At 36.5% G+C, this 26,411-nt stretch overlaps 1 protein-coding gene across 4 annotated transcripts in view; it reads right to left on the reverse strand.

Moving 5' to 3' along the window:
* Nucleotides 1-26,411, reverse strand: part of AKAP6 (A-kinase anchoring protein 6) — a 271,026-nt gene that overhangs the window by 59,869 nt on the left and 184,746 nt on the right. For all 4 annotated transcript variants that reach the window (XM_035552112.2, XM_050710844.1, XM_035552114.2 and 1 more), the window contains one exon: nt 22,482-22,602. In XM_035552112.2, the coding sequence (XP_035408005.1) occupies nt 22,482-22,602 (121 nt within the window). The remainder of the gene's footprint in view (nt 1-22,481; nt 22,603-26,411) is intronic.

Here is a 26,411-nt window from a genome sequence, read left to right on the forward strand (position 1 = left end):
ATAAAAAATTGAGTGGGGATATTAAGTCTTGATTTGGCTTTATTATGCATTTTGCCTGTCTTGCTCAGTGCTCAGTTAAGCAGGAAGACATCCACCCTAATACAGCAGCCAAGAACTGGCTAATTCACTAGATATATGGAAATTTTAATTGAGTGTCAACTTGTGTTGAAATTCAATCCCATTACCTTCAGAATGTAATTTTGTAGCAATACCAGTTATTTACAACACTATTAACCAGTTTTTAAATATAATTAAATTGCTAAAAACATATAGCCAAAATACAGCAGTTTGCATTTGTATAGCGAGGATAATCAAATATCAGGTGCATGAGATCCCACTAGATCTATAAACTGTGGCCCATCTACAAAGCAAGAAAAACCCTGGCAGATGATGACAGAACATGGTGCCACAACAGAGGATGCAGTACAGTTCGTGTAAGGCCACAGACTGTGTATTTCACATCATAACAACCTATTGATCCTGTAAACTATTATTTTACTGGGATCTTTGGCTGATATACTAAGGAATTTCTGAGATTCATCCTGTGTTGCTTGCAAGAATGGTGTTAGAGCTTTTACTAATATGAGGTTTATTTCACACCTTGCACCAGAGGTGTGACTTTTGGCACAGACTAATGCAGATGCAATCTATGGAGATGCTTTAAATATCAAATTTGGATTTAGCTTAATTTACATTTATTTAGTTGCCTGAAGAATAATTGATGTAAAATAAATATAAAATAGTGTTCTTTAGGAATTAATAACTACTATATCTTTCAATTACTGCACACGTGTAATTAATGACAGAAAAGCACAGAGTAAAAGGGATTCCAAAATCCTGGAGTAGGCAGTAGTTAGCCTGTTACTGGTCAGAAAAGGCATTTGATGGTAAGGAAACTGTATGACCTGGAAGCAAAAAGGTGGAGATACAACTCTCCCTGGCTGAAAATTCTGAAATGCTGATCCTGCATGTACCACATCTAATACAGCTACTTTTTTACATTTACATTTTTACAAAGTAAAATACAACAATGTAAGTTTATGGGGATTTTTTGAAGAAGATAATCAAAGAAACTAATTTATAGCCTGAAGTTCTCATCTTTTCCTCCCTTCTGCTAAGCTGTGCCTACTTCTTCGATATGCATGAAACACAGAGTTAGAACTCGTCTACACAAAGATTTAATTCCAAATGCACCGACTATTGTCAGGCTGTGTGTTACAGGCATCGTTTTATTTTGAAATGGATGTTCCTATGCATTTATCTTTCACAGACTGGCTCTTCTGAAGTCCTTACTCCATTGTTACTCAGCCAGAATGCTAATGGCGGTCAGTAATAGCCTCCCGTGAGTGAAGCCTGACTGAAAATCGACAAATAAATTATCCTCTCTTCTAGCAGTACCGACTGGGATATGTTTGAGGCTAGAATATCTCTGGATCCTTCCTCTTACCTACTTTCTATACTGTTTCACGGGAGAAGAAATTGTCAACTGCAAAAAGAACCAAATCAAAATCTAAACTGACAACAGACAGAACTCAAAGTCTCTACCAAAGGGCAGGAGAATCCACAAAGAAGCTCTGAGGTCTGGATGGCTCCAGTATCCCACCATTTAGGGCACACTGGCTGTAGTAACCCATGGTTCTAAACCTTGTTAACTGTGAGAAAAGAAAATCATCCCTTGCCTGTGGTGATGATAGCCCTGCAATCTCTGCAGGCTGGTGAACAAACTTGTGTCAGTGTCTAGCTGGCTCAGTCTCTAACCTCAGAATAAGTGGCCTGAGTACTCATCACCTGTAGAGTCTAGTATAACAACATGATCTCTACAGTACTCGAACTTTTTTCTACACAACAGAACTTACACCTCTTCGAGGGCCCAAGTAAGCCTCTGACCAGAAAGGTGCAATCTGGTGCTGACAGCAGATTTCTCAATTTGTCCCAAAATTAAAATGAAAGAATGTCATTCTTATTTTAAACACATATCCTGTACTGTATTAAGTAAAGTGAAAGCTAATAGTTTTTGTAATTTGCTATTTGATTCATTCCTTATAATTTCCCTTGAGTTATTGCAAAGTTGGCACACTCAGCGGGTCCACTAGGAGTGCTGAAACATCTCCACTGACTACCTAAAACACTGGCAATCATTGTAATTTCTTTTATAGCAATGCCATTACAATGTACTACATCAAAACTACTGTTAAAACATGTTAAAAAGAAAGTTATATGGTTAGCCGTGTTTTATCATCTCCAGACAGACCTATACCGAACTCTTCAAGAGACATAGCAGCTAAAATGTGTTCGCTTTCATAAATACAAATAAATGTTATTAAAACAAAAGCAGAAAGTAAGCATCCCAATTCTGTTACCTGTGTTAAGAGTGGACAAATCTCATTTCATAGTGAATTTAAAAAATTGTTAAGAAGTCAATCTTTCCTTTTTAATACTATTCTGGGAAAAACGTAGTACTTTTAAAGTAAAGGAAAAAATACTCTCAAGTTGAAAAGTTATTTTTAAGATCAACTACAAACTGCTTTCAAGAGCAAATTTATAATGGAAATGCTGACACAGCCTAAACCATGGCTGTGTGAATGCTGCAGAAACAGCTATTTCAGAAAACATTTTTAGCATTAGAAGAAGACCAACTTTGTTTAAACCTGGACTTATTTTTTACAATAGCAAGTAATGTTAACAGCATGCTGAAAATGTTAAGGCTAAGTGTACAGTGTCAAAATAGATTGAATCTCTCTGAAAACTGGAAATTCAAGCTTTTTAAACATAATCCAGATGTTTGGCTTTTAATCACATTTCAAGAAAGAGGAAACTTATGCGATACAAAATTCATACATGCATATTTCATTAGTGCCTTTCCTATCACTGAATTAAAAATTTCTAACATATGTTTTCCTCAAACAGATAATGTTTTAAATTAGAAGAGTTGGCAAGAAGTTGTACACCTCACAAATGTCATTGAATTATTTTAACATGGAAGAAAATATTTCATTTTTTACAGTATTAACAGCTTTGATAGTAAACGCTACAGCAGTGACCATTTTTTTCCCTTGTTAGTAGTAAGTCCCTGAAACAAACTAAGCATATAAAGATGGCTGAATGATGAGAACTAACAACTAGCATTCTTCAGAATATCTGATAACACCCTGATGGACCTATAAGTATTTAACACAGATGCTTTCTCTCTTCCTCACTCGTGATCAACACAGCATAATGCTATGCCCAAGCAGCTTTCTCAGTAAGAGCCAGAGTACCTTGAATGTGGAAAAACTTCTTCCAAGATGTAATTCAATCTTAGAACACTTTCCCACACCACTATCTTTGCTGCATAATATTTAAGGGACTATCCTGGTGTGACCATTGTTTCTAAAAACTAACAAACATGACAAATTATGACTTTTTTAACCTCCAGAAACTTAGTCAATTAGGCTCTGAATCCATTTCTAAGAACGGACTTTCAGAATGTAACAATATTTTAATATTTTAAATAATTTAAGACAGACAAAACCAAATCAATAAAATTGGGAGAAGCTCTCACACATATAATGGGAAAAGAAAAGGGAAAATGACGAAGAAATGTTGCCTCTTTCCACCTGCCCATGGCACTGGGCTTGCTCTTTAAAAGCCTCACCATCCGAGGGGTCTGTGAAATGTGATCGTGAACCACCAGGAACAGAAGCATGCACTCTGTTACTCTGTGATGGGACGGAGTGAGATGCTTTTGATCGTTACTATGAACAGCAGTTCTGTCCAGAAATGTTGGAAACTAAACAATCTGGGACATGCTAAAAGCCAGTCTCTCTGTATCTCAAACAGCTGCTGTGCCTAGGAGAGATGCTTGGCCTCTTTCAGAACAGCCATCAGCAAGGCTATGGCTAATGCAGCATTTTACAGGCACAATCAAGCTTGCCATTCCTGTGCTCCAATTAGCTGGGGACTCACAACAGTCCTGTGGAGAAATATAATCCTCAATTTCAAATGAGAAATTGAGGCACAGATGGATGACGTGTTCAGTGTTGGAGATCAGTCATGTGGGAGCACAAGTCTTTCGAGATCTGCACCAGCATTCTCTACTACAGAACATGTTGTCTAGCATAGCCAAGCTCAAAACTACTTAACATTGTTTGTTTCATACTACACTGAAAAAAAAAATGTATTATACTACTTATGGTACATTTTAGTCACTGTAGGAAATACCTCAGATCTAAACTCGGTAAATCTTTATTTCTGTAAGACATTTACGAACTAATAGCTACCTTTAAAAAAATACATAAGCATAGTGACACTGAACTCATTTTGTCTACTGCACAACTAGTGAGACAGAAACAAAAGAAGCTTTTCCTCTGCTTCTATTTCCCTGATTTCAGGTGTCTGTTTTCAGGGCTTTATGCTGCTGCTAAATGTGAACTCTGTTATTTGCTGGCATGATGAAAGCTGAAAGCTTCTTCTCATTTCGAATGGCATTCTGCCAAAATATTCTCTGAAAAAAACTTGGGCTGATTCACAGATCTGAAGTTCAAGAAATTGTCATAATCTAACCTCACCACTTGTATAAAATGTGCCATACTCTTCCCTTCCCTATATTAAACTCTCAGTGTTCTGGGTTTAAGCAAATCTTTTGGTATTCCATCCAACCCTGATTTAAAGTTGCAAATGATGGAAAATTCATAGCATTGCTTGATAAAATGAAAAATCATTGGCTTCTTTAGCTGCTAAAAGCTGTGTGGCTTGTTTCTAGTTTGAATTTGTTTAAGTTTAACTTCCTGCTGTTTTATCTTCTTATACCTTTGCCAATAGTTTGAATGCCTGTGAAAGCATGACGTTAGTATAAGAATCAAATATGAAAACAGATGACTCGCACTGATCTTGGATTTCATGTTTCTGGGATTACTACATACAGAACCAAAACATAGAGAAGCAGAACAATTTTTACAGAGGCTGGTGAAGACAAATACACATACTTTGGACAATCTGAAGGCTTGATTCTTCCTAGTACTGTCAGAAAGCCCATTTTCCATAACTTGACCCTAATATAAATGAAAAACAATGGGTTGGATTTAACTTGCGCTTACGGACAATATTGCCTGTAGTCACATTTTGGCTTTTACTTGTTAGGCTCTCCTGGTTCATCTTAAGATTTTTTTCTGCTTCTTTTCATGCTGGAAAGAAGTATGGGGAGTAGGAGAAAATAACCATAGTAGCAAATAAGCAAGTGACTTGGACGATATCAATAAGTTTTGCATCCACAAGAAGAGTATTTTCTAGTACATACCTGCACTAGATTCACACTGGAAATTTTAAAGTTGAATGCGAAATCATCTTGACAGACTAGGGAATCTGCTTAGCATTCTGTTTAGCATTGTGCAATAAGCTTCTCTGAAACGAGCATACAGTTAAAGGCCTGTATATTAATAGAACCTTTCAGCAATTAAACAAACAAATAAATAAATAAATAAAAATATAGTTCTATAAAAATACTACAATGAAACTGTAGAAGTGAATTTAAGAAAAAACAACAACAACAACAACAACAACAAACACCCTCCTGTTGACTTATGCTGCTTCAATTAAATGCTAATCTTCATGCCCTAAGCAGTCTGATAAACTGGTGGTTATCGATATTCAAACACATATAATGCTTTCAATGCATTGATTTAGATATTGGTTTAGATATTGGCAAATTATTCCTACACTTATGTCTGAATTCTATGTTAAAAAAAAAAAAAGATGAAAAAGACATGTCTTGAAAATATATGCATATATCTGAGAAGGAATTTTTCTAAGGACCGTAGCAACAGGAAATATCAGGACACAAAACCAGTCCTGAAATAATATGAAGCAAATTCAGGCTATTTTGAATCTACTTCAGCTGTAGAGAACACTAGGGTAGCCTTACAAACTTTTCTTTTTCTGGCATTCTCTCAAGACATTCTGGTCCTGCTTTTGTGGTCAACTTATCCTGGTAACCATGCATGCCATGATAGCTGTGTGGCAGTTCAAATACAAATTAGAAAGGTCTGTGCCCATTTAGACAAGCTATACACTTAAAATAATGTGTATCAGTGCCTTCAAATTTAACCGTTCTCTGCCTAGTCAACAAACATTTGCTGTACTATGCTGCATATGTAGGGAATTTAGTAATTCCAAATGAAAATAGAAAATTGAAGAAAAAAGAATGAGAAAAGGCTGACGGGAAGAGAACAAGACCCCATCACTTATGCTGCAATATTCAGATTTTTTTTAAGGAAGATATTCTGTTGAGAATATCAGGAAAAGTAAGTGACTGATTTTTATGGTGACATAACTGTCATGAGTGGTACCTTTATTTTAATAAAATAAATTGTTTTACCCAAACTTGTGCTTCATAGTGTAAAAAATCATTTTATAATTATCATTTTATAATTAGTGACAATTCTAAAAATAATAATAAAAAGTCTACCTTGTTGCCTGCCTCCATGTTCCTAATAGTACTAGGTTATGTGTTTGTTTTTTTTTTTTCAAATCTGCATCTGAATCAACTACGTTAGGTCATTTTCTTAGCTATTATGCTGGAGATATAATATGTTGCTATAGAACTGAAATTTAACGAAATTAAAGTAATGAATACATATTTCAGAACAGGCTATAGAGCTTTTGTACATTAAGAAGCTACACTAGCACTACATTAACCCTATTAAGGATAATTTTTCCAGCTCATTGGTGATTGGCATTTGGTACTGATGTTTGAAGAATTGCCATTGCATTGATTTTATTCTTTGCTTCTTTAATAAAGTGTGGAAGAAATGGCAGAGGAAGAAGTTAACTGTCCTTTGGTAAAGCCATTAAGCACTTAAGAAAAGGGTTGGACATTTAAACCGTATAAAAATCTTTAAGGATATTCTACATGTTTGTTAATTTTGCAACCTTTTCAGTTAGCCCTGAAAAATTCTCACTGGTATGAATACATTTACATTTGACTGGTACAACAAAAAAGACCAAAGTAAGATTACAAATGCCATGCTTGCAGTCACAGAATAATACCCTCTAACAATAGAAGTTTCAATAAATATTATTGCACACCCTTCCCAAGACATGAGTCCGGACATGCACCGAACAACACAGTGTAGCAGGCCACCTGGTGGTCAAATAACCTAATTATCCACTTTAAACTAAAAATTAGAGGACCCTACGAAGGACGTAAGAACATGAAATAAATGCATAAACTCCACCAATTAAAGCCTATTAGAACTAAAGTAGGAATATATAAAAGAGTTTTTCTTTACCTTATCTTAGGCTTTCAGGGAGTGGTCACTGCTTGAGGCAAGATACTGAGGTTGGTTGAGCAACGTTTTCTTGCGCTGAAGGTGCTCATAAGTTAAGTTCCTAGTCTTTTCCCATGACACTTTAGAAAATGAGGTTCCCCCACAGCTCAGCCTATCACACTGTGCTTCTCCGTTCCCTTGATAAGACTCATAACTGTCTTGTAGGAGCTTCCCTGGGAAGCTTGAACACAGGGTACGTAAAAACACATTGGCCAGCCCACTACTTTGAAGGACGCAGGAACTGAGATTACAATGTCCACAGATCGGGGTCAAAATATCTTACAGCCATCCAAACCAATGTCAACAGGCACCAGTGCAAGTTACTGTCCATGCTGTAGATTCAGACTTACCAAAGAAGTTGATATGAAATGTAAGGCAACTGCTGTCTAGTGGCAAGTAGCTGAGATGTCTGAATAGATGAGTTTAGGGTAAAAACTTTGGAAAGATCCTCAATTGTTGAATGACCTGACAACTAAGAGTCAGAACATGATCTGTCGGGTTTGATCAGAATCTGCTGGTATTAACATCTATAGCACTAGGATAGCAAATTCTAGCCCTGGCAGATTAAGTCACCAAGCTGTAAGACATATGTACAAAAAGAACTAAAATGAAAGATGCAACAATTGCTGAAGAACCTGAGGAGGAAGCATATTCTTCAGGAGTGAATAAATTAGAAAGCACCAGAGAGCAAAGCAGTGTGCATGTGACTGGAAATGTTAGGAGTTTGAGGCTATTTTTAGCCTTATAAAACCATAATATCAATATAAAAACCTTTTCTCATAAGACCTCTACATCAAATTTACAAACAAATCACATGCATGATCCAAATGGTCTATGCTGATTTTAATCAAACCAAATGCCTAAACCATCAGAAGGTCTGCCATCACTCTAGTTCGCCATATTGTGAGGTTATCCAAATACGGAGGAAATGTTCAGAACATACAGGCACCATGAGCACAACAGCTTTAAATGATATGCAAGTTATTATAATAGTGACTGGTTTGAAGGGAAGGAAGCACATACAAGATTCATTTTCTGGCAAGAATTCACCTGGTAAAGTGTGGAAAATATACTTCTTTGCTATTTAAACGTGCAGGGACAAAGCAGAACATTTTAGCTGTCATCTGAGCACACCTCAGCACCAAAGTGAGGATTTCCTACCTGCTGGTTTACTATGGCCATGAAGATCATTGTCTGTGGAAATGGTCAGTCTACATAGAGAGAATACCCTGCAGTTCAGCCAAGAAATACCTTGTGAGACACGTTGCTTTTAAAAGAGATGCAAAAAACTCTTCACACATATGTCACCTACCCCACCAATAATTAGTTCTGCTTGTTATTGCCCAATGCTATTGGCCAGCAATGTTCTACCTCCCTTTTAAACTTGCTTCTAACAGGACGAGTAGAATTTTAATTAATGTGAGCCAGACATAAACATTTTCCATGAAATACACATTTTTATTGCTTAACATTTTAATACTGTAACTTTGAAATGTGCCAGGAATAGCTAAGCTCACTTACTTTGTATTTGTGCTGTTAGACAAAATACATGTATACAGATACGTATCTTACAGGCAACTGAAGTAAATGCATTTATTTATCTTTAAACAAACTGCATCCTCTTTACTTTGCACCTATACCAAGTACTCTACTTTGTTCATCAATTTTTAGAGAAGAGTCACTACTGTTCATTAATCAGTAGAAATACAACCAGCATTGAATTGAGACCAAAAAAAATAATAGTTGTGGGTGTGGGTCCATCAGTAGCCAGAGGCAGCAGGTTGTGTCTCAGAGGTGAGACACTGCCCATCAGATAACGCACGGTACATTGTCTCTTCTGGAAGAATAGTGCACTGTGCATGTGAAGGGAGCAAGCTGTGCTGTCGCTTCTGGGCAAGACAGAAATTCATTGTTTCACTGATTTCAGAAACCAGGGCTAGAAGCCACTTCTTTGCAATGATCAGCTGATGCACAGTATTTTGCCTCTAATTCCCATTTCCTGCTGGGATCCAAGAGCTCCTACTCCTCTCAGGGACAATCTATGTATGTTAAGTGAGGCTCTAGTGTAGAAAGTCCAGTGTGGTATTCCCTGAACCTATGATCTTAAGATCTAAAGAAAAGTGAAAGAAAGAAATTTTTACTATCTATAGTGCTTCTCTCACCCTTGGATTAAGCCAACAATAAAATGGCAATTGGGTCATATAAATCAGCCTTCACTCTCGTATTCCAGCTGCTAGTTGTCACTGGGGCCTTTTCCACACTTGGTGATCTGTGTCAGAAGGAATGCTATTTTCATTTTTACTTACCCCTATGTGCATTCGCTATTTCGACTGTGGTGTGGGGAACAACAACAGAGGAGCTAACAGGAGCTCTGTATCACTAGGAGATTTCTGTAAAGCTCCACAGTTCTGCAAAGGGATTCACTTCTCTAAAGAAGGATGCCATAGCTCACTCCCTTGAAATAGTTGTACTATTAAAGGACTGGTATCTCAATATGCCAATTTTGTATTTGACATCACAGTGAACATTTTCACTGTGAAGAAAAAAAAAAATGTCCCAGGCTTTCAGTTCAATGATTTGGAGGACAGTTTAATGGTTTCTGACCACTAGCAGATCACTAGCAGGTCTGCCGCTAAGACAGATCCAGTCTGCCTTAGTTTCTGTGGCTTCACGATCTCTACTTTGCCACATTTCCTTTTTCAGCAGTTTCAGTAGACTCACAGAATTCTGTCTCGGGGAACTCTAGGGTGATTTGTGGGGTTTTGTGCTATCTTCAACTTAACATCAAGTGGTCATCTTCAAAAGTATTATATTCAGCTAGAATGCTAGAGAGGAAACAGCAACTGTCCTGTTTCTTTCAGATACTGCTTTGAATACTGCTTTGCAACTGAAACCAGAGCTTGTACAGATGTATGGCCACCAGCGTACAGAATTCCTGTAAAACAACCATTGTAAACTTTAAGTGATTATATCTCTTATTTCAGGGGTTCCTTATGGACTGACTACATTTAATCCACTGGCCTCATCATGATTTCATTGCACATCTGCAGTGCTTGGTTGCATCTCTCCAGTCTAATTTTGCTCCTTATCAGTGTTGCACTGCAGCTGGCTCCACAATCCAGCTGGTATCAAATTAGTCATTGATCTAATAGCATAGTTGCAAATATAGCAATTGAATGCCTGGCAGCCTTATGCATTGCCAGAACACTGAGAATCTTTAGATCTGCTTAAGTCACATTACAGATATCTCCTTCTTCATTAAAACCTTAAATTCTCTGTGGTTTCACACACTATATTTTAATTTCAAAGGTAACTGCAATATTCAATCTGCCTGCATGGGGCTTTTTTTTACAAAAACATTTTTCTTTCTACTTTTCACAATGCCTGTTCAACTACATATGTTGCACTAAAACGCCTACATTTTCAGCTGATCTGAATCTGCCCTGCTTCACGTGTTCTTTTGACTTATATCTATGTGTGTGTTCTGCTGTTTGTCTTTTGGCACTTCTCTGGATAGTTTGGCCACTATTTGGAAGTATACATTCGACTTGCTTTACTCTGAAATCTTCCCTGTGAATGAGAATTGTGTATTTCACAAGAGATCCCGGGGAAGAGATATAATTACGAAATGTTTTATGTCTTCAGTTACACATGGGCACTCCAGTTCTTGGCGCCATACCATATCCCCTTTTATGTTTCTGGCACTGGTTAAGTAAACCTTTTTATAGCTTCGTATTTACTTTGAATTATATTTGTCATTCTGATCAATTCTTTTTAGAGACTAAGACGTTGTTCCCATTGCCTCAAAGCAAAGCGCTTTTTATCTGGAGTTCCAGTTTTTCTGGTGCTCAGAATCATGCAAGCTATATTAGATGATTTTTAGGTGTATTTTATCTGGGTATTCACAGATACTACCTTCCTGTCTAATGTAACTGTTATCCCAGATCTCATGTGCTACATTTGGGGAAATATGAGGAAACTACTTAACATTTCTAGTCTTAAACTAATTCTTTGTTTACTACCTTCACTGACTCTTGAAATTTGGTGGGCCCAGGGAGGCCAGGCCAGTAGTTTTCATCAGCAATGAAACCTGCTCCCTTTTGTCTAATTCTCTGATCACAGTAAGTTAGTTATCTATCTGCAGTGTGAATACATGGGTTGATGAGGAACTGCTGTACGGCCTCTAATTTCAGTAGGTATGTTATGAATTTTACTCTCTAATAGCCAGGAAACTAACAACACAGAGACTATTTAGCCATTAATATTAGATGAAGGAGAAATGGATAGAAAGGTCCCTATCTCAGCACACAGAGGCAAAGGTACAAGAGGGGTGATTTTCTTCACCTATTTTGTCCTCTTCCTCTCTCTCTTCCCCCTCCACCTCCCCACCCCTATTGTTTATTTTAACTATTACACATTTCAGCCTCTGGCATTCTGGTAATTAACACCTTACATATTCTACATACTGTACATATTCTACATATTCTATTTGACCTAAGCTGAAGCAATAAGGAAACTGCATATTTTCAGAAAGAAAGCTTTTCTGTTTGTGGTTTGGTTTTTCTGTGTTTTTTTTTTGTTGTTGTTGTTGTTTTTGCCTTTTTTTTTTTTTTTTTTTTGCTTTTTGTCTTTTTCCTGAGACCTGGGAAAAGAAAGGCAAAAGTCTTCCATACTCACACTATGAGGCATTTGATTATTGACTTGCTGGTAAAAAATGAAACCCAAGTTTAAATTAGATATGCTTACTGAAAAATCAAAACAAAACACTACAGATTAACTTTCTAAAACAGCAAAGTGGGATCATGGGACAAACTACTTCTCACAGCTGATGGTGTTAATTTGATCTCTCCACGCATGCTAAGAATCTAAGAGGTCTTGACAATTACTGTTCTTCCACTTCCCTAGCAGACACATAGTCCTCCTTGATGATGGCCAGCAAAAAAACATGTATGTCAGTCTCAATACGTCATTCAAAAAGACAAATGTTCACCTTTAGAAAGTTACCACCTGAAAAACTCTAACAGAAATTCTTTATCCATCATCTCCCATTTCTAAGCAAAATCAATTGGTAAAGCAGAGATGATCAAACGGCAGTGTAACGTCTGTCAAATTCTGGATGCATCACAGCAGGGTTTCAAACTGGAATATTGCATAGACGTGACACAATGGTACTAAAAAAAAACTCTTTTCATGATAACTGAGAAAGTCAGTGAGAAGTAATGCTGAGAGAGGCTGATCTTCATAACCCCTTTATACAATCAGTGGAGAGAGAAGAGAGAAAAGGTTTCTTCTGAAACTATTTCAGAGTGCTTAACTTAAGCTTCTGCCCTGAATCACCCCTTGGAGAAGCCTCTATTTCTTATAGACTGGTCTACTTAGCTCTCTTAGCAGTCTAAATTAGTCTTCACAGATGACCCCTTCTCCCAGCGCATCACTGTTCAAACTATAACTGGCCCATAGTTTTCCCTGCAGCAACATGTGTTGCTGGTCTGCACTGTGACCCAGCTGGAGTATGTTCTGCAAATCTGCAATGGCACCGATTATGCTGCAACAATGACGACTGAAGGGCGCAACTGCTGTCTTCCCCCAAAAGCACCTCTCCATAGAAACAAACTTAATATTTACAGTTTGTGATTACTGCAATTCTATAGCAACCATGTTTTCTGCAATGCTAAAATATCAGCACCCACGAATGGTTAGGAAGAGCCACAGGCATTTCCCACTGGCCACAGGAGCTGGCTGGAACCTACCCCAGGACCCCATTGGACCTGATGCAACTACGACTGCAACAACTGTGAATGAAATTATAATGATTGCTCATTTTACCTTGTTAGGAGGAGAATTTAGCACAAAATACTGGAGCTATTTTTAGTAAAATGTATTAAAATGTATACTCACAAAGCAAAACAATCACCTAAACTTAAGTTTGTAAAATGGTTACACGCTTATACAACGAAATATAAATATTTTATATTTGTATATATTGCATTTAAAGAACACATATCTAATAAAAGTATTTATAAAAGTAAAAAATACAAATAAAAATTTGGGAGATTGTAAACTGGTATACTTCACTGTAACTTATTTTTTATGATTTTGCTATGTATGCATTGAATGTAATGCAACTGCAAGTTTATTGAGATTCAGTGAATTTAGGGTTCATCTGGAAAACCTGGTAACAAGGTTTTCTGTGTTCATTTGGGTTTTGTTTATTTTTAATAAGAAACATTACAATATCAATTATTTATGAGGTATACTGAGGAATAGTAATTGGGAAATAAAATAGTATTTCCTGTTATTATGTTTCTGAAGCAAAATATCATGGATAAAACACATAATTTCTATGAGTTTAGAAAACATTGATATATTTTCTCCTGTGGAATGATGTGAAAATATAGGAAAACAAATTAAAATTTGGCAAGTAACATGAGAAATAGGGTAATACTTTTGCCCCATAGGTGTTTGCTGTCATCTAAGGCACTAGTGAATTTTTTCTCTGGATCCCACTAAAAAATCCCAATCCACCAGCCTGCTACAAAAACCACAAACTTGTTCACATACACAGTCAAAAATTATGTTGTCACTGTCCTATTTCTGTCTTACTTCTATATATTATTCACTATATTTTCCAATAAAAAATACTATAGGGCATCAAATTAGACTAGTAGAAGGTAGCTTTAGGACAGACACTTGCACGTGCACCACACAGAAGATGGCTCTTCACTGAGTGGGGCTCCGGCTGTGGAACAGCTCAAGGCAGCATGCTCTATGGACTTCTCTAAGCTGATGGGGGTCAGGATTGCTGGACAACCTCATGATAAGACAATATTTAGAGAATCAAGTAAGATTCACTGTTCTCTGACCTGATTGAGCTATTTCTATGTTACATACTTATTTTAATTTATTTAAATTAAATTAAATGTATTTAAATACTACCAATTTTAATTGGTAATATATGGTTTTGCAACCCAGAACAATGGCTGTGGAATGTAGACAAAAGGCTCTGGGATACAGTGCGATAAAGAGAAATCAGTCCTGTCTTCTTCAAATTTCTACATAGAGGGCTGTTCTTCCTTATTTGGCATTATTGTATATGAGATTTTATGAGTGAATTGTGAGTGCAAATTCCAAAATGACTGTACAAGATTTTTTTAGTCAGCTGACTCATATTGACTTTATTAAAGCCAAACAAGCCAATTTCAATGTTCAGCTTTGAAAATATGTCCCTAGAATCCTAAACCCTATGATAATACATTAAATACTAGCCTCAGAGCAGGCAGCTCTTAGGACTTACATGTGGTCTGCATGTGATCCACTGTGTCAGGAAACAAGAAAATACAGATAACCTAAACTCCTTTAAACCAAATGATAAATTTTTGAGAGGTCGTGCTAAGAACATGTAAACCAGAACACACGCATGTTTTGGGACACCATATGGCCTCTTTATTCTGTTCAGGGGATGGAAGAACATTGCAGCACCAGTACTGGTGTGCCCAGTGTTTGACTGCAAGTATAACAGCACAAGGGTAATACCATTTATTAGGGATCCTTGATCCAAAGATTAGGTCAATAATAATTTAGTATATCTGACACTAATCTTGAGCCCTTTCTAACTTGTTTGGATGCTATGCAGTCCTAGAATATAGAAAGCAATGAAGGTGGTAATTTTCATCACCCATTGGGTGAATTAAGGTGATATTACCCCCCCCCCCCCCTTTTTAAAAAAAATAAAAAAATAAATGAAAAATAAAATGCTTGTTGAACAGAAAATGGTTTGGGGCAATTTACTGCTGGACATATGCACTCAAACCACCATAGCTGAGTGTGCCAGACCATTGCTTCACTGCTGAGTATTTGACAAAGCTTTAAGGTCTCAGTGCTTGGGACCTTATCCTACCATTTTATACCACCAAGGGCACAAAGACAGAGCATGTGGAGTTGACTAAGATGCTTGACGTGATGACTGTAAATTGTCCACATTTTGCAGCTGTAGTAAGGAATGGTGATGACAGCTATGTGGTACACATTTACTTTTGTTTGAAGTCGAATGCCTCTTTCATTCTAGACACACTGCTTTAATCTCCCAAAAGCTGTGCTGGCTTTTGCTACAAGCTCAGTAAATACTGCTTTGCTACAATGTGAAGTTCATCTTCAATGTCATGCTGGGAAGAAATGGGAGAAACCACCCTCTTACTCTTGTGAAATGCATGAAGCCACTTCTTTTAGAAATATAGGCAGTCTTCTCAGTAGAAATTATAACGCTATCTTTAAAAATGCATGTTTACACTTGAAACGTATTATGGAAGCAACCAAGAAAATGTAAAAATATTTTTATATTCTTTCTTTACCCATTCCCTAAGCTTACTTTGTAATTCTGTAGACATGGTCATCAGTGTTTCCTATTGTAATTATACAAGACATTAAAACTTAACATTTATCTGCTTTAAATATGACTTTCTGCCAACAATAATTTTATATGCGGCTTTTTAAAATATAGAATTTGCCAGAGGTAACAAGGAATTTAACCGTATTACAAAGTTAAACATATGGACCACTGAAAAATAAACTGGTTGTTATAGTATGTGTCACAAAGGAGTTTTTACTCTGTTCTCCAGCGCAACTGAAGTGAAAATACTTGCGCAGAAAAAGTTAACCAATTTCATCACACCCTGCAATAACAGACCAGGAAGCTTTGCTGTGTCAGATCCTTTAGTTGATACCCTAATAACAGTCAGACTTTTATTGCTGCGTGGGGTGTCAGATATTTTTGAGACCTCTCATACAAAACAGTCAATTTTCCTACCTAGCGTGGAACGCTGCAGAGGCTCTCAATCTGTTGAAAAAAAAATCCAGCTGAGTACATGGAGATTACTGAACTTCAAGAAGAACAGTAACTGACCTCTGAGTTTTCTGCAAAACTTAGCTCAGTTATTTTATTCTGCATGACAGTTAAAAACATACTACCATGAATAGCTTCTACTGAGGCAAGTAGCAATCCATATATGAAGACATAAGTACTGTAATTTACTATTGCTACTGAGTATCTTCATTGATATTATTTAGCAGAATTATCTTTCCCTATTAATTTAAAAAATAATTACATATGTTTCATCAGATAAAATAAAAGCTTTCACATTGGGTAATAATTTGGGGCATAATTTGTTAATAGTATTAGTCATATTTCAAAAAAGATGGCAATTTTTGCAAGCTAGCCAAAAAGTTTATTAGCAAACTATAATGACTATTCTGATTGCAATTAAAAAAACCCTTCCCAAATGGGTCAACACACCGAAGTGTTATCTGATTTTAACATCATGGTTATTACTTATTATCAGGCTGCACAATGAGATATTGATTACTTTTAACCTTTAGATCCAAGATTTCAGGAAAAGTCGAGGCAGTAGCACAGTCTACCTTTCCTGTCTAGTAAACTTATGGCCTTTAGTGGAACTCTAATGATTCTTATTGGCAAGGCAAATCCGAAATTAGTTTATTCTCTTGGCTCATACAGAAATGATGACATATCTAAAAATAGTGCATGCGTAGCAGATTTGTAGTTACTACCTACAAGGAGCTTAATCCTGCCGTGTGCTGAGAGCTTCCTCCAAAGTGACGATCACCATCTTCTCCCCCGACTGCTTTAGCAGCTCGGTGCTGGCACTGACAGATCACTAGACAGACAGAAGGCAGTACGGACCATGCAGAATACGCATCGTAGGAGCAAAAATCTTCACGTTTTCTCATTTATAACCAATCCCCTAAGCATATTGTCCAAATATATCACTCTTCAGGCTGTTAATCTTTTAATAAGTTTTCTTTATATGGAAAATCTGCTTGAAATAAAGACTGAACTACAATGCGGCTTCAGTAGGTACGCAGGACTTGTTTTAAATGGAACAAAGTAATCCAATTAAACTAATCTGTTTTACAAGTTAAAATGATACGAAGCACATTAATTGATCCTTCTAGGCTGCTGCTGTCTGAGCCCTCTTTCTATTTCAGCAGCATTTGGAACTGCTTCGCACATTTGTATCCTCCGCCTGAAGAGAACTCGGTCCTCCGGTTCAGGAGAATTACGGGCAAGAGAAACATATAAGTGTTATGTGTTAGATTAATTTGCAGAACACTTGGCATTATTATTGCCAAGTAGTCAAATTGTTCCAAGTTGTTCCGGAAGGTTGTTATTAATAGTATGTTTTCTGAGGAAACTTCTGTCTACTTTTGGAACTGCATTTCTGTTGCCAAGGAAACTCCTTTAAGCACAGCATTCTAGGAGCACACTGCTGCTTTTGTTTGCCAGTATCCTATTCATATCATCTAAGTAAGCACTTTACATACTTCAGCCTCCAGTTTCAAATGGTGAAGTTTCTCAGTATTTATATTCCTGTGTTAAATATAGTTCATTCCTCTCGTTAAACTCGGGGACTCTTGCAAGATGATTTTAACAGTTGCTTTAAAGGACAGGTTTTTTTCACAAGTTTTTAATAAATTAGTTTTAATTTGAATAATAGCTCCATAGGTTATAGCACTAGTCCTTAAGTGTTAATTATCTTTTCACTCTGAAATTAATGTAGTCATTTCCTACTGACTCCTCTACACCATTATTGAAGTGCTGAGGAAAACATGTCATTGAGTTCGGAGCCAGAGCTGTTGTTGTGATTAATCCTGGTCACATGGCCGATCTCTGCCAAAAGGAGATCACTGAAAAAAGGTGACAAAGACAGTGATTTCCTGTCAGCAAAGAGTACGACAGGGCTGTCTAGAAGTGATGCAAATGAGGGAAACTTTCACCACGGTTTGTTTGATCCACTCGGGGCCACAGCCCGCCGCGCCAGGGAGCGGCACAATGGAGCAGCAGCACACCCAGAGGAGAGAAGGCGCTGCACCTTCGCGAGGGCGACAGCCTCCAGGAGAGAAACCAAAACTGCTGCCGGAGGTTTTTCCCTCCACTTTTTTTTTTTTTTTTTTGAAAGGTATCCTTCTCTTTTGAGGTGCGTTGTAATGGGATTTAATACCGAGAGCCGCTTCCTGCTGATGAAATGGTTTCGTAGTTAACCTGTCCTAAAGCCGCGTCAACTACATTTCTCCAAAATCTCTGCGCTGCTACAGAAGTAGCAGGGTTTTCCATCTATCTGAGAAGTTATTAGTTCAAGACTTACGGCTTAAGCAGTTCGTATTAAAAACAACATACATCACTTGTAACCAAACAGGAAAATACAATTTCTTTTATTTGATATTTTAAAATGTTTAGTTAATTTTATTCAAACATGCTAACAGTCTGAACAATCATGCTCTACTTATTTGAATGGGGTTTTAATCTAACACAATTAAGTTTTGCAATTAATCTTCTGAGGGAAATGGAAAGAATTATCATTAACGCTTCTGCCTAGTATACTCATTTCTAATGTCCACATTTCCAGTAAATACCGACTTGCTTCATTTTTGAACGTTCAAGGTACAGAATTACTCAAGTTCTCACTAAAGGGCTAATTAGCAGAGTTTAAATTCTTTGGGTTTGATCCTCCAGAAACGGCACATGAATACAGCTGAAGTCAATGCAAGTTCTGTGTACTCAGAGCTTATGAGATCAGGCTCACATGCAGTAGATTAAAATGAAATAAACATGATACATTTGGCATTAAACTGAGCTATTACCACAGTACAAAGAAGTGAGAGTCCAAAAAAAAAAAAAAGGGAGGGGGAGGGGGGGAATGCTACTTTCAGTTTTTTCTTAGTTAGTAGATAGAGCATCAGAGGACAAATAAACTGCAAGTTGTGCATTCCGTGACCGCCATCCCATCAAACACCAGTTGATTTTCAAAACCATTAGCTAGTTTAAGAGTGTAAAGCTGAAATCATTTAGGGCTGCAGGGGAGCACAGGGAGGAAAACGAAGGAAGAATAGTTTTCTATTTTTGCAAGTCTTTGCACTAAAATCTCGGAAATCTAGGGAAAGTCAGCATACATATTCAGAATTAAAAAAAAAATGGCTGTGCTACTCCTCTTATATTAAGGGCAAAATACAACATAGTTAAAGAGAGTTAATAAGGATCCTAATAAAAAACCATGAAGCTCCTGGAATATCACAAAACAAAATTAAGTTGAGAGTTGACTTAAATCTATATTAAATCTGAAAATAGAGTACTGGGAAAATAGTCTAACCGTGAAAATACATTTTATTTTCCCATATGCAATTTTAGCATTTATATATTATGTTATGCTGCTTTAATGTATGCTTTTCCCTTCCGATTTACCTGTTTTATCATTGCTCCTTCCCATTCATAGACTCCTTAGGGGCAGTGATTACTGTTGGTAATAGTGATACCACAGCAGGTTCCCTGGCAGAGACGGCTTGCTGAGCTGGCTCAGATGTGCAATTACTTGTCAGCTCAATAACTGAGAAGAGGGATCTGTGGGTTTAGGAGAATCCACCAAAATGCAGAGAGTGCAATTAGCAGGTTTGTGTTTGAAACTGTAGCTGATAAAGAATGACTAAAGCAAGACCTATGTTTTCATAACACCACACATCTTTGAGGTATTCTGATAATAATAGCTGCTTGAATTTCTCTTTACGGATTTCTTTCCCTACAGAGTAGAAGGGCCGTGTTCACAGTGAAGTGTAAGCAGTGCTGGTGTCCCATTGCTGTGAGCACTAGACCATCCACCACTCTGTACGAAACCCTCCAAATAAAAAGGGTGTCACTAATGATTACACAAGAGGTTTACTGGGATAGTTTAAAATATATATATATATATAAAATATATATATATATATATATTCTGAGGGCATGATTCATTCTTTTACTTGAGTCTCTGAAATTAAGGATGATAAAGACCTACTGATTTATCTGACCTCTCTTTTTCTAGTGTATAATTATTCCCTCAATCATATTTGCTAATGTTTTCTTTTGTCTACTTTTAAATGTCTGAAATTATGGGGCTTTCAACAGTTCTTTAGGAGGTTTTTAATTTTTTTTCCATTGAAAGGCTAACAGATCTTAATGCTATTCTTTCAAGCCTTTTATATTACCTGCAAATACTCATCCTGGTTTATGGACACACCTTAGCCATCTCTTAACCAAACTGCACATTTCTAGTTGCTTAAGTCTTTCCTTCTGTCCCTAGCAATTTGCTTGCTGCTTTCACTGGAAAGGTATACTCAGAGTATTCACTGTGAGAGGGTAAGCAGTCTGTTTCTACCCTTCTACAAGTGGTTTTGCAGTTGTCAGTACTTTTGAGATGGGGGCTCTATTAATTAGCAGATGCCATCACTGTGGAAACTGTAGAGCAAACACACAGTCCCTTTGACACAAACTTTCTGCTTTCAGAAGTGTCACACACATCGTAAGACAGAATTTGGTAATAATGAGAGACCGTTACTTCCCAGTTTGGATAAACAGTATTCCTCATTTTGCCACCATACTCTACTGCCAACTAAGTCATAAATTACTGCCCTCTTTTATTATTCTCACTATGCCTGACCATCTATAATTATTTTTAATGGCTACATTTGGATATCAGAAAGGGAAGTATCCTAAATAGCACCCAGTATACTTGGGCTGGCTGCTTATGCCCTGTTGCTTCTCATATCGATGGGTGGACTTTTTTTCTTAAACTTTGATTTATGCTTATTGATTTTTATTTATTTATTTATTAGTGTAGGACTAAAACTAGTAGCTAGATTAGGCATGGTACAAGCTGGTCATATACGGACAGGCACTACCAAAACACACTGTTTTAGACTTGCAAGAAACTTTTTACCCAATTCTGATATTGCTTATTTCTAAGCCTAGACAGGGCCAGGACTGTTAATGTGTGACTAATCTGATTAAGTATTTAGAAAGTTAGAAAAAATACATTAGTGAAAATAAGAAATGATTGACAAATCAAGAAATAGAGATTACGGAATTAAACTCACTTGCAGCCTAAAATAGTTCAGACCTGAACCATATTTCCATTCCTAACCATATTTTAACTTGTTTGGCAATGCTTTTTCACCAGGTATTTTAAATAAAAGGACTAAAATTAGAATAAAATGCAAGACAGACATCAAGAAAATAGGATGCCAAAACAAGAAAAACTAAATTATATTTAATAAATTATCAAATTGTGCAATCATAGAAGAAAGAAAACAACTTCTATTTGACCTTGAATGTACCATTTATTCGATAAGAAATAAAAAAAAGCTAGAGGGTAGTTGTTTCTTGTCATTATACTGTTGCTGATTCTGTGGTTAGTTATTAATTTTATTTTTTATGATTCACAATCTGCTCTTTGAAATATGCCATATGCTCAAAGCAATTCAAGGATGACAACTGTCAGAATTACTCCAATAAAAATTGCCTAAATGAGGAAGATTTACTGCAGCCTGATATTTCTGTCAAAAGCCCCTCCTTTCTTTTCCCCACTGCCCCTCATTCCCATGGACTATAGCTTCTCAGACACACAGCGAAGCCTGAAACAGTTTTAGATCAAATCCATGCATTTTGGGCAACTTCCTAAAAGTACTCTAGAAGAAGTGACAAAGCTTCTGGGCTAACGCTACCATGATAAATATAATAATCTGCATGTGTGACTGTGTGTGTGTGTGTATGTATATACACATCTTTTGTAGATACATGAAGACTCTCTAATCAATACGCAAGTCCAAAATCATTTTGCTGAAATCACAAGTGTGATGACTTAACATGACAATGTCTGCTTTATGCATAACTAATAAAATTAAATGGGAAAAGTCCTGCATTCTGGCAGCAGCAAACCAAAATCAAGGCAAATTTCTTTCTTCCCAGAAGAGGTCTGAAAGGTGGATAAAAATCCAGCTGAAAGCTCCAATCAAAACACATTTTGTTAAATGCTACCATTTCATTTTTTTCCTTCATTTTGTTTCAGTCTATTTATTAATGCAGTTTCATTTATTTCTATTCATCTTGAAGACAAATCTTTGTCCTTCTATAGAATTACACCAAATAGAATGTGATAAAGGGAACTTTCTTGCAATTATGATGTCGGTGCAGCCTGTCAGCGCACTGGGGATGGAAATGAGGTTGGGGACAGGGAAGGGAATTCTAATAGACACCATGATACATACAATGAACGCAGCGATATCCTGTGAGAGAAAGACTTGTCAAGCTAATCAGATCTTCTATAGCTAGGTAAAGGCAGTAACGGTAGCGCTAACCTTGTAAAGATGCTGCTGCTGCTCCTCTGACATCATCAGGTCATGGCTGTCCATCACAATGGATTCCATGTCAATCAGCCAATCCCAGAGCTCCTGGTATTCTGAATCAAAGTCCAAAAGGCTGTAGATAAGGAACAAAATGTATTATGCATAAATAAGGTGTAGTTGTTAAAATCTTGTATTAGAATAATATATTCTTGAAAACTCATGATGTTCCTAGTTATATTTCTAAAGAGACATTCTGTATTTATACAGAGTGGAGGAAAATGAAAACTGAAATCCAATTTAAGCCAGTGCCATGACCTAAATTCAGCAGCTGATGCCAAATCCTGACAACTGTTGGCATACTGCATTTGCTTCAAAATTTCTGAAATAGAAATCCCCCATAGATAATGTTGATTAATGGTTTTTAAAGTGCTGACTTTATATTAAGCAAACTTTGCAACCATCTTGATATAATTCATATAAAAATATTATTTTCATAGAAAAATGACTCAATCCATTCAGCTATCCCTCTGCTGTCTATCTGCCTATCTCTGTAAATATCCTACATTTATTTTCATGGATGAGTAGCTAGCATTTCAACTTAACGCCTTAAGATAGGCTTGAGTGAATATGGTAAGCCAGTGAGAACTAAGGCCAGATACAGTATTAGACAGGTGTTCCCTACAGACATGTAAGAAACAAAGGTAAGGACAGGAAGTCAAAACAATGAATCCTTGAATAGCCAGCAATCATTAAAATTCAAAGGAGGATCACTACGGTTTTCAACAAAATAAATCATTAGAATAAGGAGCTTAAAAGGATTAATGTGATTCTCTATTGAAAGCCCAGTGAATAAGTAAGGCATAGCTTCTTCTAAAATACCATGGTACAAGACAGAAGGTACATACTAAAAACTGCACATTTGTCAAAAAAATACCCCTTGAAAAGGGATCTTCAAACCTCCAAATCTGGAACTAACAAAAGCCTTGTCAGTAGTATAAAAAAGCCCCATATTGATCAAACAATAGTACATGTTCCACTAAAGCTAATTTCTCCAATTATTAAAAACTTTTCTAGCTTTCTGCATCTTTAGCAACACCATTAAAAAAAAACAGCAGTATTTCAACAGAGAAACAATGAACTAAACATGTTTTTAATGTTATCAATACTACTCCAGTTTCAGTTGTTATTAACTAGAGTACCATGTGCACGGTAATTTTGAAAGCTTATATATAAAGTTGTGACAAGTAGAACTGTCAGAAAGAAAGAAAGAAAGAAAGGAGAAGGAAGAAAGAAAAGCCATTTGCCTTCTATGGTATAATTTTCAATGAGTTGACAACAAAGGAAGTCTTGTATAATGTACAAGTGTTGATTCCTGCTTCTGAAGTAACTCTTAGTTTAATCCACTGTACTTTGTGTACTTTTACTACCCTTTCAGGAGCCATTTGGCTCAGATATCATTTTGAAACTAAAATGAAACTAAACTCCATTTCGAATACTGTATTTGCAGTGATAGTGATTCTTCCTCCCTTCCTCTGAAAACAGTACAACCACACTGTATCTTCAGTATCTTCAGTATCTAGGGCTCTTTTATTCCCCTTCTGTTCTATCCAAGTATTACCCAGCATCATAAAACCGACAAGCAGTTATTAAAACATATGTTTTATGATATAAGAGGCTTGATTTCATCTCATGTAAATTAGTACTGATTCAGTTGGACTTGGTCAGTTTTCACTCAGCAGTGAAATATTTGAATTAAGATATGAAGCTGACTGAATCAAATCTTACATCCAATGTTCATAGCCTTCTGCTGCCAGAATGGGATGGGATGCCTTTGGAGACTGCGCCAGGAAGTGGACTGGGATTTCACTGTAATGTGCAGAACACATGCTGGATCCAAACACCTGCTTTGTATCTATAGAACCACATCTTGGTTACAGTCCAAATTCGTCCATTTATTGGTGTAAGAGAATGAATTGATCCTTTAAAGACACACAAAAGCACTTTTCCCTGACCTTTACAAAACCCAAATAAGCACTAGGAAACAGCTGGACAGTTTGATTTCTAGCTAATGTTCTAAAAAGCATCTCAACCCAAAATAAAGAGTGAGAGAAACAGTATTAATTGGAAAAAGTCCAAGAAGGGATTCAGGACGTAACAGGGATTTATTTTTTTCCCCACAGTTTAGATCCTGTGCCTCTTTCATTTCTTTTTCTTTTTTTTTTTTTTTTTTTTTTTTGAGGGGGGGTATTAAAATAAAGTTAACTGAGACCATTTTTAAGCAAACTGTTTTTGGCAGTTATTTTCCTGAGCTTAAAGACAGTGACGTCAGCATAAAAAACATCTTTTTTTTTTTTTTAATTTGCTATATTCTTAATAGTTCTGAAATAACTCTGATGTTTTTTAAAAAATGCTTTGCTTTGTTTTTAAAATGAACACCTTACATATAAATGGAAAATACTGATTACTATTAAATTATTATTTGGAAAAAGCTATGTTATTAAGGTGTTAAAAAGATATTCAGAAAATCCAGCAAATGTAGGATCAGTGACAGGTAAAGATTAAAATGTACATGTCAGTATTTCTGTGGTATATTGAATATTTCTTTTATATTGAGAGTCTATTTTTTTTTTCTGAGCTTAGCAGATCTTTTTCATATTGCCACAGGCAGAATCAAGGAAAGCATAACTTCTGAAATACTGGGTCTGTGTTGCAGATGCAAGAACTACAGAAAACATCTAATTTTGGTAGATTATCCAAATCCACTGATTGCCAAAAAAAAAAAAAAAAAAAACTTAGGTCATCTGTTTACTGGGGAAAAAAAACATCTCCATTAAAAGTACCCAAACATTAACAACAAGAAGGCTATAACGTTAGTTAAAGGGCAGGAAACTACAGCTTCCTTAATACAGGTTTTGTTGGTTAATAAGCTAAAATCATTAGCTACATAATAACTGAAATGACATTAAGAAGTATATTTTATCTTGGTAAACAGGGAATCAGATATGCAGAGTTGCATGCCTAATCCCTTGAACCCTAAACATATTTCTTAAAATGTGGACATCAATTTATTATTTTGAATGAAAATTCATGAGCACCTTTCTCATGAGAAAACCAGCTCGTCTGTGGCATTAATAAATAAAAAGGCATGTGAAGCTATTTCCATCAGCCTTTTTCCCCATGTTTAACATACACTTCCAGTTTGTATTATTTCTTTGACAGCATAACTCACATGCTATTTAGAAATACTGTAAACATACTGAAATGCTCGCCAAAAAAATTCATCCAGACAAAAAGTTCTTTCAAGTTTCTGGGTCATGATTGTTTGGAACTCCTTTCCATTCACATGTTTCTATTAGGAGAATATAGGAGAGATCAAAATTCTGACCTTAAAATCGTCTTATATTCCATACATACAACCCTCTCTATTGTCATTGCAACATCCACGCTCTGCAGTACATCTTTCTTTACACAGTAACTGGCATCCCCTTATTCTGCAGGTACTACCTTAACCTTACCTATCTGAGTTTAGCTGTTTCCTGCACAAAGTCACCTCCCAAATCTTTCTCCCCACTATATAAACAATTCTCCATCCACAGTAACACTTGTTCCCAGTGTAGGCACTCTTCTTTCTCCTAGGCCAAATGTCCACAACTGCTAATGGATAGATACCCTAATTTTCCCAGTTATCTGAATGCCCTGTTCTCTATAGAGATCTCATTTATCCTAGTAACAGATGCTGGCTCATCCTACTACAGAATTTCTGTCCACATGTTTTGTGCAGTAGGGAAATACTGAATAAACCTTACTTTCAAAGCCGTATATCTGTAGGTAAAAGGCATTTCCATTGTGTTCAATACCTCAGACTGGTTCAAATGGAAGTTTTCCATCTGAATTTAGCCCCCATGTATTTCTATAATAGCTAAATATGTGGTATTCTATCTA

The sequence above is a fragment of the Cygnus atratus genome, chromosome 5 (genome assembly GCF_013377495.2).
Source record: "Cygnus atratus isolate AKBS03 ecotype Queensland, Australia chromosome 5, CAtr_DNAZoo_HiC_assembly, whole genome shotgun sequence".
Classification (NCBI taxonomy): Eukaryota; Metazoa; Chordata; class Aves; order Anseriformes; family Anatidae; genus Cygnus; species Cygnus atratus.